At 39.5% G+C, this 15,736-nt stretch overlaps 1 protein-coding gene across 1 annotated transcript in view; it reads left to right on the forward strand.

Annotated features, from left to right (window-relative positions):
• The first annotated feature begins 3,242 nt into the window (after window positions 1-3,242).
• spsb4a (splA/ryanodine receptor domain and SOCS box containing 4a) overlaps window positions 3,243-15,736 on the forward strand; it is a 36,583-nt gene continuing 24,089 nt past the window's right edge. The window contains exons 1-2 of the mRNA XM_060873902.1: window positions 3,243-3,670; window positions 13,013-13,830. Coding sequence (XP_060729885.1) covers window positions 13,125-13,830 — 706 coding nt within the window. The 5' untranslated portion in view covers window positions 3,243-3,670; window positions 13,013-13,124. The remainder of the gene's footprint in view (window positions 3,671-13,012; window positions 13,831-15,736) is intronic.

The following is a 15,736-nucleotide window of genomic DNA, read 5'->3' on the forward strand; positions in this document are numbered from 1 at the left end:
GCTTATTACTAGGCATTAGCATCTAGTGAAAAAAAAACATCTATCATATTACAGTTTGGGGTTCTATCACCATTCTTTGTTTTAAAATATTCATCTGAATTATTTCCAGACATGATATTTTTGGCTTTTAACAGCTGCAAACAGGTGAGAAAAGAAAAGAAAAACAAACATACAGTATAAAGTGTATTAGTGAGGTTTTATGCCATCGTGTGCGCACTAGAACTGTACATCTCTGGAAGATTCCCTCAGGAAATATCTCACATATGTGTTAAACTGGTGTTAAACTCGGCTGAGAAGCTCTTGGCATATACATCAGTGACATCCTCAGCAAAATATTCAAGGAGTCCTCATGCCATATGGGAAATAAGGTCAGAAAATAATGCAGCGTTAACCTTAAAAAAAAAAAATAATAATAATCTAAACAAATCGAATTGATGTCACCTTGTATATAAGTCTAAAATTGATCTAAAATAAAAATAGCTGTTGTGTGAAAAGTTGTCAAATGGTTTACTCTCAGACTAAAGAGTGACAGACGTTAGAGTGTTTTGCTTGTTTCTAAGTGTCTCTGACCAAAGCTGTGCTGTAATTGGCTGCCAGGGTCAGTTCCCAAAAGTGATGTCATCTGTTTGCGTTCAATCGAGTTTAGTTTGTGGTGTCTGTGAGCGGGGACAGTATTTGTAATGTCTATTTCTCTGGAGTAGTTTTGAAAAGCTGTGTGAGTGTGTGTATGTGTGTGTGTTTGAAGTCTTCCCCGAAGCGTCTGCAGTGTGTTTGTGTGTGTTCGTTGTTCAAAGGTGTCTCCAGGCTTTGCTTTCTCTTCTCTCCTTTATGCACGTGTTTGTTTATTGTTTGCCTAGAGATTGTTTAGTCTCCTGTCTGTTCCCTCCATTTCCAGGCAGGTGTATTCATGTGTGTGTCTATTTAGATGCTGATCTACAAAGAAACTTGTATGAAAGTGTGTGTGTGTGTGTGTGTGTGTGTATGTGTGTGTGGCTTTCTCTTCAGTGTGTGATGCAGCATGCTCTTGCTATTTCCCCTCCCCCTCATCTCCAGGGCTGACAGTATGGATTATTCCATCCCTACTCAGACACACATAAAATGAGGAGTGTCTTTGTGTCAGATAATCCATTCATCATTAAACAGTTTAAAAAAATTAAACAATGATTTAAAAAGCGGTTAAATTGTTTAATATAACAAATCGTTTTTTAAACACATTCTTTTTATCTACTATATGCTAGAATCGCTAGAATCGAGTACAGTGACTCACAGTAAACATCTCGTTTGTGTGTGTGTGTATGTGTGTGTGTGTTTAGAAAGGTGTTATCAGTGTCAAACATGTACCAAGTAGGCCATTTTGGTGCCATTTTAAATTAATGTATTGTGATTGGTCGACACACACACACACACACACACACACACACACACACACACACACAACACACGCATACACACATCATTTTTAATAAGACGTAGCAGCGATTTGTATCCTGTCACACCCTGACAAATGAAGAGCATGAACCCTACTGTATCTACATTCCCCATGTGTGTTGTTCACAGTGTGAGAAGATATGTAACGCATACACATTACATAAAGCAGACAGCGAAGCGAACAGATTTGTCACCCATCCGCTCACTTCCTGACCTGCCTGTCCATCGTTGCTTGTGTGTACACCATCTGTGCTGGCTATTTGACGTTGGCCAGATGAGAATATCCCCCTCTATTTTCTTTCTTTACCTCTGTGCTCCTCCCCCAAGCCCTGCATCCCTCCATCCCCCATCTCCATCCCTTCATTGTGGACAATTGGCCGACTTTATTTGTGACACGTGCTTTGCCAGAAGGTCTTTTTGCAAAATCCCCGTCACCCCCAAACCCCACCTAAATTTGGGTCTTTCCTAAGGCCCCTTATCTTTGACAGTGTGTGGGTTGCTGAGGACTCCCTTTTGTCTGCCGGATTAACCCTTTTCCTCCCCCGACCCGTTTTTTTCTTCACCACATGCTGCTCCTAAAGTGTTAAAATGCCCTCAAGCAGAAAACAAGGGGCAATTTACAGCCTGCGTGGTCAAGAAAGGATGAACAGTAAGTTAAACTCAGAGAGATGCAACTCTTTTTCTCTCAACTCAAATATCATTTCCTTTCTCTGTAAGCTTTTTTATTATTTGATATACAGGAAAATAGATTCCTCAAGGTCAAATTAAGTATTTATGAGATTTCCGTTGAGTTAACAGTACAGGCCTGGAAACGATTCATTTTCCCAACCATACAGCTTGATCTTTTTTGTAGCTTTATGATGTGAAAAACCATCCCAACTTCCTCACAGCGCGACGATTAGCGGCTCGTCTACTGAAGTCGGCTTATTTTTAGAACCGCAGTGACCAGCTAGCACGTTTTGAAGGATGTAAGAGTTTTTTTAATGTGTCTGCGGCTGGATATGTGAGTGCATGGTTTTACAACCTTTCTTTCATACCAGGAGGTCTGAAAAGGGTGACAGAGTTTGCTAGCGGAGTCGACGAAAGGCATATGTTTCTGGTTGAAAGATGTAAAAAGCAACATTGCTCTGTTTCACTCACTCTCAGTCTATTTTTTTTTGTTGAGAGGAAGTGGTCAGGAAGCACATATCATTCTGTGTGTACACACAAAATGTACACACACTCGACAGGAGGCTGGAGAGTGTGTTTTATAGATGTAATGTGTAGTGGGTGTTGAAGAGAGGGATATATTCGAATGAAAAAAATAAAAAAATACCATAGTCTAGTCTCATTAGCTATCTGACATTATGCCTGGTTTAAAGAAAAGTTGACTAAACAAAGCACAACCAGTATTAACTGCCTTGTTTATAGCTGCAAACAAATTGTTTATGGTAGCGCGTGAAAAGCTAATGGCTGTCGTTGTTCGGTCTTTGTTAGCAAGCAACTTTCTGTAACGATACCTGTGGTAGGACATTCTCTCTTCGAAGCAGTAATGTAAGAAATGTAAATGGAGACGGTTAGAGCAATAAAGTTAAAGAAACAAAAGAAAACAAAAGATGCGCCTTCCACATTCATAGTCAAGTCGTGAGTACCAAATTAGAGAAACGCGTGTGTTCTTTTCCTGCTCCTGGTGTATCTTTTGGGCATTCTGATTGGCCAAGAAAGGCAGAGTGTGAGAGTTGGGGGTGGGGCAAGGGGCGTTCTCTCTCTCTCTCTCTCTCTCTCTCTCTCTCTCTCTTTCTCCTGTCCTTTCACTCCCTGTCTCTACTTGACAAGAACAGAGGATTGCATTTCACCATGAGGCAGCTCTTGCGCTGCTGCGTTCCTACACCATCTACCTTCCCTCGTTTTCCCTCTCTCTCCCTCGTCCTCTTCCTCTTCACCCGTGATCTGATTGAAGAAGAGGAGTTGGACTTTCCCAGCTTGAACGGGACAGATTAGCCCCAAGGAGGGGGTTGCAGAAGAACAGAAGGGGGGTGACATCTCAGGGGAGAAGCTTCTTTTCTCTTTTGCCTCAGCAGGGCAGGGAGAAAGAAAGACAAGAAAGGGAAGGGAGAGGCAGTGTATGCTTTTCAATGTAGAGGAGCTTTTTTCTTTCTTTGGATTTCCTTTTATTCGCCCTGCTTTGTTTCTACGTTCCCCTCCTGTCCCGAGAGTGGGGACAAAAGTGAACTACAGGACTGCAGACAGGACTTCCACAACAGTAAGCATTTTCTATGTATGTATGTGTGTGTATATATATATATATATATATATATATATATATACATATATATATATATATATATATATATATATATATATATATATATATACATATATATATATATATATATATATATATATATATATATATATATATATATATATATATATATATATATATGTATATATATATATATATATATATATTTGTCTGGGAGTTTCGGGAAGACACAAGTGTTTCCTCTTCACGCCGTCTCAAGTCTTTCTCTCAGGGTCTCTCTCTTAATGTGTTTCAATGTTGACTTTAGTTCCTCTAATGGAAAGAAGGCTTCTGGCCAGTAGGAATAATCTCTTGTTCCTTTCTCTCCAATATTTGGAACCTTGGGAATGTGAAACTCTTATACAGTAGGACAGTATAGCTTGCCAAGGAAGAAAGAACTGCTGATAGAGCCAGGTGTGTGTGTGTGTGTGTGTGTGTGTGTGTGTGTGTGTGTGTGTGTGTGAGCTGTTTTCTCAGCTGCTTTGGCTTGATAAGATAAAGTGATTAGAGAAAGAGTGCAAGACCCGTGGCTTGATCGTCGGCTCTCCTTGCGTCACCTGCCGTCTGTTTAGTCTTTCTCCTGTCTTGTAAATGTTTACATTTTTTTTTCTTTTTGGAAAAGGACCACCTCTGGAATGAGATTTGAATGCTCTTTATTGTGTTCTCAACTGAGTGTGTGTGCGTTAGGGTATGTTCTCTCAGCTCTGTGTGTTTGTAGCTGCCAGTTGCCAGCACAGGAATGTGTTTATATTAGCTGAGTTGAAGTAGTTAAGCTAAGTCCAGATGGTAATGTGTGTGTGTGTGTTTGTGAGCAGGTCTGGTTGGGACGAGCACACTTTTAGATATGTGCCTGTTTGTGTGTGTGTGTGTGAGAGTGACCCCAGCAGGCTGAAAACACTGCACTTCTGGATGGAAAACACATCTATATCTGTTTAAGTATTGGACACACAAGCTGTCCCTTGGGGACACATTTGGCCTCAGCTGCGCCTAAGAATGACCCCTAATGTGTGTCAGACTATTCCAGTGTCTTTTAGGCTGAATTATAGCGACAGCACTGGTTCAGTATGCATGTGTGTGTCTGTGTGTATGTGCGTGCATAGACTAGCCTTCAATCGTTGTCTCTCTCCTCATAATCCTCTTTGGCAAACTGTAGCATCTCTCTACACATGACACAAATCTACACATGGCACAAATCTACTCATTTTCCTGAACTCTTGAGTAGTTTAAATCTATACTTTTTATACATATATATATATATATATATATATATATATATATATATATATATATATATATATATATATATATATATATATATGTACAATGTGAGGGTTGTGCCAGGAAGGGCATCCAGGGTAAAACCTGCACTAAATCAAATATGCGGATACGCTGTGGCTACCCCAAACAGGGAGCAGCTGAAAGAACAACATCAACAACCTTTTTCCTTTTTATATATTTAAATTTATGCTGATCATTTCTTGATTTAGCAAACCATTCAAGATGACTGCTAAGCCACCTTTGCTTTAGAAATGCAGAAAGCTTGTGTATGTTTGTGTAGAATTCTTTTTCAGCTATCTTATTTAATTTTTTTTTGTTTTGTTTTTTAAGGTCAGGGAAAAATAAGGGAAGATTTAGCATATTAAAGACGCTACTGCTAGTACCTACGTCTATGACTTGTTTAACATACCGTTGCCTCGATTTGCTTTAGTTATCATAGTGGACATACGTACACTAAGTGGCTGTTTCGTCTAATCTTCGTACTTCATAGGTATACAGTTACTAAATGTAGTCCCTATAGTGGTTTATATGCTTGTCAGGGACTACCAACGTGATTCCTCCTGAATTTCCTGAAGAAGCAAACTTAGTTGTCTAATAGTGGGTGCTATCTACCAACACTTTGTTGATGTTTTTGATCATCCAATGCAGCTTGTCTGCAAATAATCGCTGTGAACAATGAGATATTGTAGTCTGAGATTGATCACAACAGAAATGGCAACTCGGTCATTTAATCCCCCTTTGATCAAACAATGCATTTACAGGTAAAGATTCATTCAAAACTTTGTGTGTGATCCCATCAGTCTGTCCATTGTCCCATTCTTGATTAAAGAACCACAAAATCTATTCTGGGCGTGGTCAATGGAAGAAAACATTTACTTGAGAACTGTTGATGCGGCTAATCCAATTTCCCACCTCTAGATTTGTGTTTATCCTGGCTGAACTTCATTTACCCCCGACCGAGTTTGGATTTGACAACCTCCGATGTCCTCCCCTCCATCTGTGTGTCGTCTCAAAAGACAACCACACACGTGTCACACTTTAAAGACGCCCTCTCACTATAAATCAACTCTCTCTCTATTTTTTTTTTAATAACCTGCAACGGAAAGAGGAACTGTGCCTGGCCGGCCTCTCCTGCCGTTTCCAGAACATTCTAAGTGAGAAAAAAACACCACCACCTGGCAGAACAGATGCTGCTATTGGGATGGTGCATATTGGTCACACAGCGTCTGTATATGTCTGTGTGGTGGCAACAGTTTGTCTTGGAGAACAGTGTGTGTGGGGTGTGTTTAATTAAGGGAGTATATAGAGAGTGACTTGAGGAATGGAGGAATGATAGTATAGCTGTCCATTAGTCCAAGAGTGTGTGTGTGTGTGTGTGTGTGTCTGTGTGTGTGTGTGTGAGAGAGAGAGAGGGGGGTTAGGTCTTCAAATCAAATAAAGTCAGTAAGCGGAGTTTAACCACCAGATGGTGAGTATATATTTACCGCCCTTTAACAGCCCTCCAGGTGTAAGACAATGCCACAACCTGCCTGCGATCTTTTCTAATGCTGCTGGGTTCAAATCTAAACAAATTACTAGTCAAATTTAATGCTGATCAGGAAGTTACTACGTACCTAAAGATTCTCCTACAAGTTGCATACCTTAAACAACTAATGTGTTTAAAATACATTATCACGTAACACATGACATATACGGTTACATCCCTATTGCGTACACAACCCCCTTTCTACCTCCGCTTCACTTCTTCAAGACACAAAGAACATTAATTCACTGCCAAACATGACAACTGTGTAAGGTCTGAACCTTGTTATTCTCCTGATTAATGCTGTTTTGACCTTTTTGCCCATCTTGGTTTGTTCTTCGGATTATCCTCTGCCTTGTTTGCTCTGTGTTTTCCTGTGGTTTTGGCAATGCCTGGTTACAGACAGTTGATCATGGATTGTAATTTCATTTTGTATGTTTGCGTTTAGTGTTAAGAGCGCGGGTTAAGAGACTAATTATAAAAAAAAATAGATAGAAAATGGATAAGCTGTGCTAGACATTTTTCTGGGAAGATTTCCAAGTGTGTTTTGATGATACACAAAAACAAAATCCATTAGATTAAGGAAAGTTTTTTTTCCCCCAGATGAATAAAAAGTCACCAAAGTCACCCAGAACTTGCTTTGAAGAGCTTCTTTTCTTTCCAGTGCTAAATAATCTATACTAAAATAACTGGATGTGTCATTACCCCTTTAACCCTCATTATAAAAAGACTGAATGAATATGCAGAAAAACTTTAACACTCGACTTGCAATTTACACTGTCCTACTCTCACGGATTTAATTAATACAATTTTAGAATTTTTTTCGCTCCCATGGGATCGAAAATTGCTGTTTCAATGCATTGAATTTATAGCAACAGGGATGTCTTCTTCTCATTTGCATGGATTAATCTCATGGCTTGTTAAGGCACAAAGTGTGAATTCAGAGCTGTGTCCCAAACCACATAACGCACTTAAGTTATATGTCTTAGTGGTAATGAAACAGTACTGTATTGACAAACTAAATAGTTTTACAATTTTAGTGTGTGGTTTTGAGGGTATAATTAAATGCTGATGTTTAATCTCTATCATAGAAGCATTATGAGAAAAAAATTTATTATGTAGAGTACTAGATGAAAGAAAAAAGCCTCTTGGTTGCTCCACTGTGATCTCAGAGCGCACTGCTGTGTCGGCTCTCGTCTCACAGCATGCAGCTCTGTAGGCTCGCATGTGATCAGAGATGAGTATGGGTTAGCATCCATGAGGCCGACAGAGACGTGAATATAACACAAAGAATAAATCTATCACGTTTCTTCGCTTCTGATGTGTGTTTTCTTTTATTCCCAAAATGAATGTTCATGATATAATCTGTGTATGTTTTTTCTTCAGCAAGTCAAACACATTAAGCATGAGTCAGATAGGGTTAGTATGCTAGCCAAAACAACGATCAATAAATTTAAGATTTACACTGAAGTTGAGCAGATGCCCTGGATGACTCATTCTTGCCTGATATAACTGAGTACAAAAATACACAAATTTACACAAACACATCCACATCCCATTAGTCACTAGGCAGATATCACGAGTTCTCTAGCTGGACAACTTCACGACTGATACAAATTCCATGATGAAGAGCCTCACAAGAACAAGAAGCATTAAGCTAATTGTCTTGAATCAGATGATTTTACTCTCACACTCCCATTTCCTTTGTTTTCTATCTCTCCTCTGATTGACTGCTGTATTGAGTGTATTGTTTATGTTTTAAATACATATCGAAAAACTGTCTCATTAGCACTTTTTAATTTGTTTAACAAAAATTTAAATCTCTGTCTAAATATACCAAACCATTTTGTCCATTTCCAAGGAAAGTATCCATGTAAAAGATTTACATGTAGGACCAAAGAGGTGGAGCTTATTTATTGACTTTACTGACTTTTAATGATTTAATGAATAATCACTACCTGGGTTTATATGTAATGGGTGAAATTAAACCTTAAGCCACAATGCTTGAAGCTCCACCCACTGCCTAGATAAACTCCTATATTTCCTTATATGGGATTACTACATTTCTACAGTAATAATAATCCTAGATGTATGATAAGGTTTTTCTTTAATGATGGAAAAACGTGGAAGGTTTCAGTTACACCATACATAGACCCTCCATTGACATTGTAGGGTATGTAGGTATACATGTCCATGCAAGGTTGCAGGTTCTGTACAATATCTGGTTTCTTTCATTGGGGAATAGCTTAAGTGTCCCAAAGAAAATAGCAACCTTTGGTTTCATTGACTCTAAGACAAGCATCGCTCAAGTACTACAAGAAAATGGTTTTCCTGTCACCACAACAGATCCAGGGATAATGAGATCTTCACTGTTTTCCATATTGCATTGTCGCTCCTGTCAGTTACGTGAGAAAGCTGTTCGTCAATTGTTGCTTAGCAGATTGTTCAACACAATCATCCCCTCCATAGTGCCAGACAAATTGTATAGCTTTGTCACTGGATATTGGATTTTCTCACAAGCCAACCCCAGACTGTTCAAATAGGTAAGGTCACTTCTGATTCTGGTCGTGTATATTCTGATCGTGTCTTTAATCTCCAAGGGTAGCTTCTCTAAATCCCTTGCTTTTCAAGTTCCAGTAATGTGTTACCATTTATGATAGCTTCAAATGCAGACAATCTGTTCCCAGGTATCTACATATACATATCATACCCCAAAATTATCTTGGCCATTTCTATTATTTTACAATTGAACACACCTTCACCAAATACCCAAATCCCAAACAAGTAGGACGACCTCTAATATAGACAGACCAGACCACGGCTCTCTAACCACTAAAAGGCATTACTCACATGAGACTCTTCAAGCAATATAATTAAAGTCCATACTTGCCCCAAACACCTTCTGTTCACACTCTTGTCGTCTGACAAATGGTACAAGATTTCGAGACCAAGGATGACATCTAGCTATGTGTGTAATTTACAACACATTTTTTAATTGGAAAACTTCAGATTATATAGTTTTTATAAAGTTAATCCATTGCTGTTGCCTGTTACTGTGTTAATGATGCCCCATAAAAGTTGGTTATGTTGACAAATTTTAGGAAGAAAGCTACATGAAACAAATCTGTTTTCTGCGAAGGCGCTGTCTTACAAAAGGATTTAATCGATGTTGAGCCGACGTCCTTCTAATTACTAAACAAGGTCGTTGCACTGGGCTAAATGATTTCCAATACAGTAGTTCATACATATTCAGGAGATTGTATCTCAGGAATTAAAACACAATGAGGAAGATAAACAACAATGAAGAGGTGTGATGAAGCTATTTTACAATAACAGCATTGACATTTAGCAGACTCTGTTATCTACCTACTGCGGCTTACATTTTATACAACTGAGCAATTGAGGGTTAAGGGTCTCGCTCCGGGTCCCAGTTGTGGCAGCTTGGTGAACTCACAACCTTGCTTTTTTTTGCTCTACACTGTTGTAAAGAGGGGGGCACGGTGGCTTAGTGGTTAGCACGTTCGCCTCACACCTCCAGGGTTGGGGGTTCGATTCCCGCCTCCGCCTTGTGTGTGTGGAGTTTGCATGTTCTCCCCGTGCCTCGGGGGTTTCCTCCGGGTACTCCGGTTTCCTCCCCCGGTCCAAAGACATGCATGGTAGGTTGATTGGCATCTCTGGAAAATTGTCCGTAGTGTGTGATTGCGTGAGTGAATGAGTGTGTGTGTGCCCTGCGATGGGTTGGCACTCCGTCCAGGGTGTATCCTGCCTTGATGCCCGATGACGCCTGAGACCCGAGAAGTTCGGATAAGCAGTAGAAAATGAGTGAGAGAGAGTGTTGTAAAGAGTGGTTATTTAAGTTAGCATAGCCTTCCTGTCATCGTAAACTAAAGCAAAAGAATGTCAGATCTCTGAAACCCTCTGTGTCATGTGTTGTTTAGAAAATGCAAATAAAATAAGAGAAAACATAGTTTTGCATTGTATATCAGCACAAACCTCAGATTTTGTATCATAGCAGCTTGATTCACAACTGCATCTGCGATGATCTAGCTATCCTGAGTCAAAAGATTCTGGCAGTGGTATATTTCGGAAAGAAAACAGAGGTCCTACAAAGAAGCAATGAATCTAATAAAGCCCAATAACTCTGTGTTATGCAGTTGGGTAGTTAAAGACCATATTCAGTGTATGTTAGGATTACTGTCATAACATCATTATCTTGTGCCTTATTAACTCCAAGTTTAGAATTGATATCATTTAGGTTTTACAGCTTGTGGATGACTGGACTTTCCAATCCAGTTATGCAAACTGGCTCATTTTACTTTCTCATTGTAACTAAGCCTGTATATGCATTTCAAGTTCACACAATACTTTTGACTTTTATTGACTTGTTTCTATTTATTTATTACAGTAAATTATTATTTACTGTAAAATTTGTCAATGTTTCACTGGCAGTAGGGGTGTGGCTGCCTTTTTTCTTTGGGAGTGGGTTCCTTTTTCCCCTGTTTGTTTTGGTAGGGAGTTAGGGAAGGTCCACTGTATTTTTCTTTTCTTTGCTTTAAGGTAAGGATAGTTATTTAACTATTAGACCTTTTTGTTTATTATTTTGGCCTTGGCCCACCTTGAAGAGACGCCAGTGTACTGTCAGCTGTAAATATTATTTATATCTGTGAATACATGAATACACTTACCTAGAAATCGTACTTTGTGTCTTTTCTTTGGTATTTACAAAGGTATCCAATCACTGAATCCCGAGCTATAACGCTGTGCAGCCCAACCCTAGACTGGGTTGTAACACAACAGAAAAATCTGTCTACTCACTGCACTACTAGACCGCGACCTAATATCCATCACTGTAATAAATATAGCTAGCTATTAGCCTTTATCTTGCTGGCTTGTTAGAGTGATTAGCATGCTAGCTAACATTTGAGAGATTAGGTAAAGATAAAGCATTTAGCCTTAGCTAATATTGGTTTCACGTTTAAGTCGCTAGTTTATCATCAGGTACCAAAAATCATTCCTTAACTTTCTAATACATTCTTCTACTTTCATGCTTGAGCTAAATTTAAACGTTTTTATTTTAACTTGAGTGACTAATTTTAATCTTCAACCTTTACCAGAGGATTAATTTAGATTAGCTGTACTTTTATTATCTCTGATTTATATTAATGACAATCTGGCTTCTGCAAGTATGTTAATCTATTTAAAGGGACCTACAGCAGCCCTTGTGTATTTGTTTACCCCTTCCTCAGAACCTCCCCCACCACCCTTTTCCATCTCTCATGACCTCATTTGTTTTCCCATTATTTCTGGTAACATTTACCCAGGTTGATGACTGGACATCTGGCCACTCTTCTTCCCGGCATCTCTCATATTCATTCTTTTCATTCTGTTTGATCATTGCATGACTAAAAGTGTGTGTTGATGTAATATTTGTCATCTTTTTGTCACTTCGAGTGGAAGCATGGTATCACATTGTATTTTTTTTTATCATTCTGGGGACCAAGTCCCAGACATTCTGGCCATAATTACCTGCATTACCATATTAGTACATAGAAGGTCCTCACAAGACAAAAAGGTTCTTGTTGATTTGAACAGGAAGCATCTAGTCATTTCTGGGGGGAAAAAGTGCGTCACTCACCATAGGAGAACCTGCATGCTAGCGCTTCATACCGCTCTCTTCTCTTAGCACATTTCCATCATTACCTTTATTGTACATAATTTGTTTTCTCTCTTGTTTGATTTCAACCTGACTATTAAAGGAGGCCAAAATGCTTTTGTGGCTAGCAGAGGCACTTCCAGTTAGCCCTTGAGAGTTAAATCCAGTCATGTTACCTGATCCCCACTAGAATTAACTGAATTAATTGGTTAGCTTAGCATTTGATGAAGTATGCCTTTAATGTGGAAACAGCTCTGTGACTTTTTCTCTTATGCAAACTGTGACCTTTCTCGAGCTATTTAATGCATACACCTCTTAAGCCTTTAAACTTGATGGAAGGGGTGGGGGTTGGATGGGGTGATAATAACTTATTACCCACTTTGCTCCCTTCCTGCTTTGTTTTTGCATGCTACAGCTCTTTTGAAAAGAGCCTCATTAAATATGAATTGGCTACATTTCTAAAATGTTCTATCACAATGTTCTATTGTAGAGCTCTTCTTCATCTAGCTGTAAGATACAATTTTCTAGTATTTTAGTGTTTAAATACGTACAATAACCTTTAAATACACTGTTGTACACCGTATAGGATGCTGCGAATGCATACTCTTGAATATTTATGTTAGGATAAGTCATAACAAAAAGGAACAACATTAAAAAATAACTACATAACCACAGGTATGATGAATGATGTACCACTTGTTAATTTAATAAACTAAAATATCCCATGATGTTGTGTCATCAATGATGAATTTGTTTCTAAACCCTTGTATCTGTATGTCCTTATACTGTATATAATTCACATACATCTATAAATCGTTGCTCAAGTGTTGTCTGTGTTCCCTCTTAGGGCTTGTGTGAAGCTAGCATTTGCTGGCTGGATTCAGCAGACACCAGCCTGACACCCTGCGCTTTGATGAGGTAACAGTCAATCAATTTGCCCAACATCCCACTGAGGAATCATGGGCCAGAAGATTTCAGGAAGCATCAAGTCAGTGGACGTGAGAAGCGAGCCCTCCTACCGCCCCTTACGGAGAGAACTCAGAGGTCCCGATTTCTTCAAGCCAGCCAGGCTTGACTTGCTGCTGGATATGCCATCAGTGTCCTCGGAGCATCAGCTGCAGCATGCTTGGAACCAAGATGATCGCTCTCTCAATATCTTCATCAAGGAAGATGACAAGCTGACTTTCCACCGCCACCCAGTGGCCCAGAGCACAGACTGCATCCGAGGGCGAGTGGGCTACACACGTGGCCTCCATGTTTGGTGCATCCATTGGCCTGCCAGGCAGCGGGGCACCCATGCCGTAGTGGGCGTGGCGACATCAGAGGCACCACTCCATTCAGTAGGATACACCTCTTTAGTAGGTAGTGACAGTGAGTCCTGGGGCTGGGACCTGGGCCGCAACAAGCTCTACCACAACAGCAAAAACAGACCAGCTTCTTCAGCACCTACTTACCCCAGCTTCCTTGAGCCAGAGGAAGCTTTTGTTATTCCTGACACCCTGGTGGTGGTGCTGGATATGGATGAGGGGACACTTAGTTTCATGGTGGATGGACAGTATCTTGGAGTGGCCTTCAGAGGGCTCAAGGGAAAGAAGCTGTATCCCATCGTTAGTGCAGTATGGGGACACTGTGAGATCACCATGCGCTACATCAACGGCTTGGATCGTAAGTCTTTTACTTTGCACTATTTTTTGGCTCTAGTGACATACAAAGATTATTAACATAGATTCTTATTCAGATACTGATTATGGGCAGTTCCCTGGTTTGTTACTACCTAACACTAATTTACCGCTAGCTGTAAATCTGTGTGCTCATGGCACCCTTCAAAGGATTGGCATCACATCCAGGATGTCTTTCTGCATTGAGCTCAGTGTTTCCAGGTTCTACTTTGACCCTGACCTGAAAGAAAATGCACATTAATGAGTACAGGGTATATACGAGAATGTGTCTACTTTTTTGCTTTTATAATTGTACTTTCCCTATATGATGTGTGCTGAAACACTTTTGGTAATCAGTCTCTGCCATGATGGCCACCTTCTTTGTTCTGATCACTAATTTGTTGTGGTTGTTCAAATCTGTTTGTTAACCCAACAACAAACTTCTCTCATCCATAAAACAAACACTCCTTTAAACCATGTCTCATTTATTTCATAATAGTTTATAAGTGAACATGGTTTAGCAGTCTGGATTGATTGCTTTATCTAAATCACACATTAATGTAAGTGTTTTTAATAAGGTGAATTACAGAAGTGCAGTGGAAGTCGTTCCATTAAGGGTCTGTGGCCTGTTGGTGATCCTTGCAGGACGGTAATGCCTAGCGATATCATCTGTGCTAATAAATTTCATACATCTGTAACCTCTATAAATCTCTTGTCTGTACACCAAAGCTGGTCTATAAAAAAACCTTTTAATATAAACATAATCCGAGATCTCTTGTAATCGAACACCAGAATTTGGATGTAAAGAGAAGGTATTTTTAATGTCACCTGACATCTCATTGGCATTTCCAAACCCCATAATGAGCAGAATGGCTTTTTGTCCTATTAAGCTCACTCAGCCTTTCCTTTTCCTGGAGTCGTCTCTTTTGTCTATTTCCTCAGCTGAGGACAACCAGTACACCATTTGAAGTTGAAAGTAGTTACGGTTAATTTAACACAAAGGGATCCGATGCAAATTGTAATGGGAGAACTCAGCGTGCAGCCTAAGAAGTCTCAAACCTCATCAAAGCTTTGTTTAAGAGTCTGGTTTTATGTGAAGGGAAAGAATGATCTGTTTAGCCTTAGAAACAAGAAAGAAAGAATGCAAAGACTTATTTCTTCTCCTTTTTTGGACGATGATGTGGGGGGAAAAGATAGATAAGATGTAATGAGACTGTGCATTGCTATTTGTTTGTAAATAAGAACTGTTCAATTCAATTAAATTAGTTTATTTGTATAGCACTTTTTACAATGAACATTGTCTCAAAGCAGCTTTACAGAACATAAACATAGAGCAGAAGGTAAACATAAGGAGAAATATAAAGAATTAATATAATAAAAAATTCAAGATATATATATAGTTCACAGTGTGTATGTATGAAAGTATGTATGTATATGTATTTATCCCCAATGAGCAAGTCTGAGGTGAGTCTCAGGCAGCAGTGGCAAGGAAAAACTCCCTTAAATTGGTAAAGGAAGAAACCTTGAGAGGAACCAGACTCAAAGGGGAACCCATCCTCATATGGGTGACACTGGAGGGTGTGATTATAAATATACAGTCAAACAAGTGTTGTATTGGTGTAAGGATCACATGGAGTTCAGATCTCCTCTTAGTATCACAGAGTCCAACTGGAGCTGGTAGATCTGTAGATGTCTCAGGATGCTCACAGAGTCGGCCTCATCTCAGTGGAGGTCCAAGATCTTCATCGCACGGAAGACGATCGGAGCTGGTACGATGTCTGGATGCCTCGGGATGGGTAGAAAGAGAGAAGCAGTGTAGAAGAATTAACATATCTGCTTTTCATAAAAATGTGCAAGTCTAATGTAATAGTGCACATGATTATGGGATGTATTATGTGTACGCCTGACTAAAG

The sequence above is a fragment of the Tachysurus vachellii genome, chromosome 7 (genome assembly GCF_030014155.1).
Source record: "Tachysurus vachellii isolate PV-2020 chromosome 7, HZAU_Pvac_v1, whole genome shotgun sequence".
In the NCBI taxonomy this organism is placed as follows: Eukaryota; Metazoa; Chordata; class Actinopteri; order Siluriformes; family Bagridae; genus Tachysurus; species Tachysurus vachellii.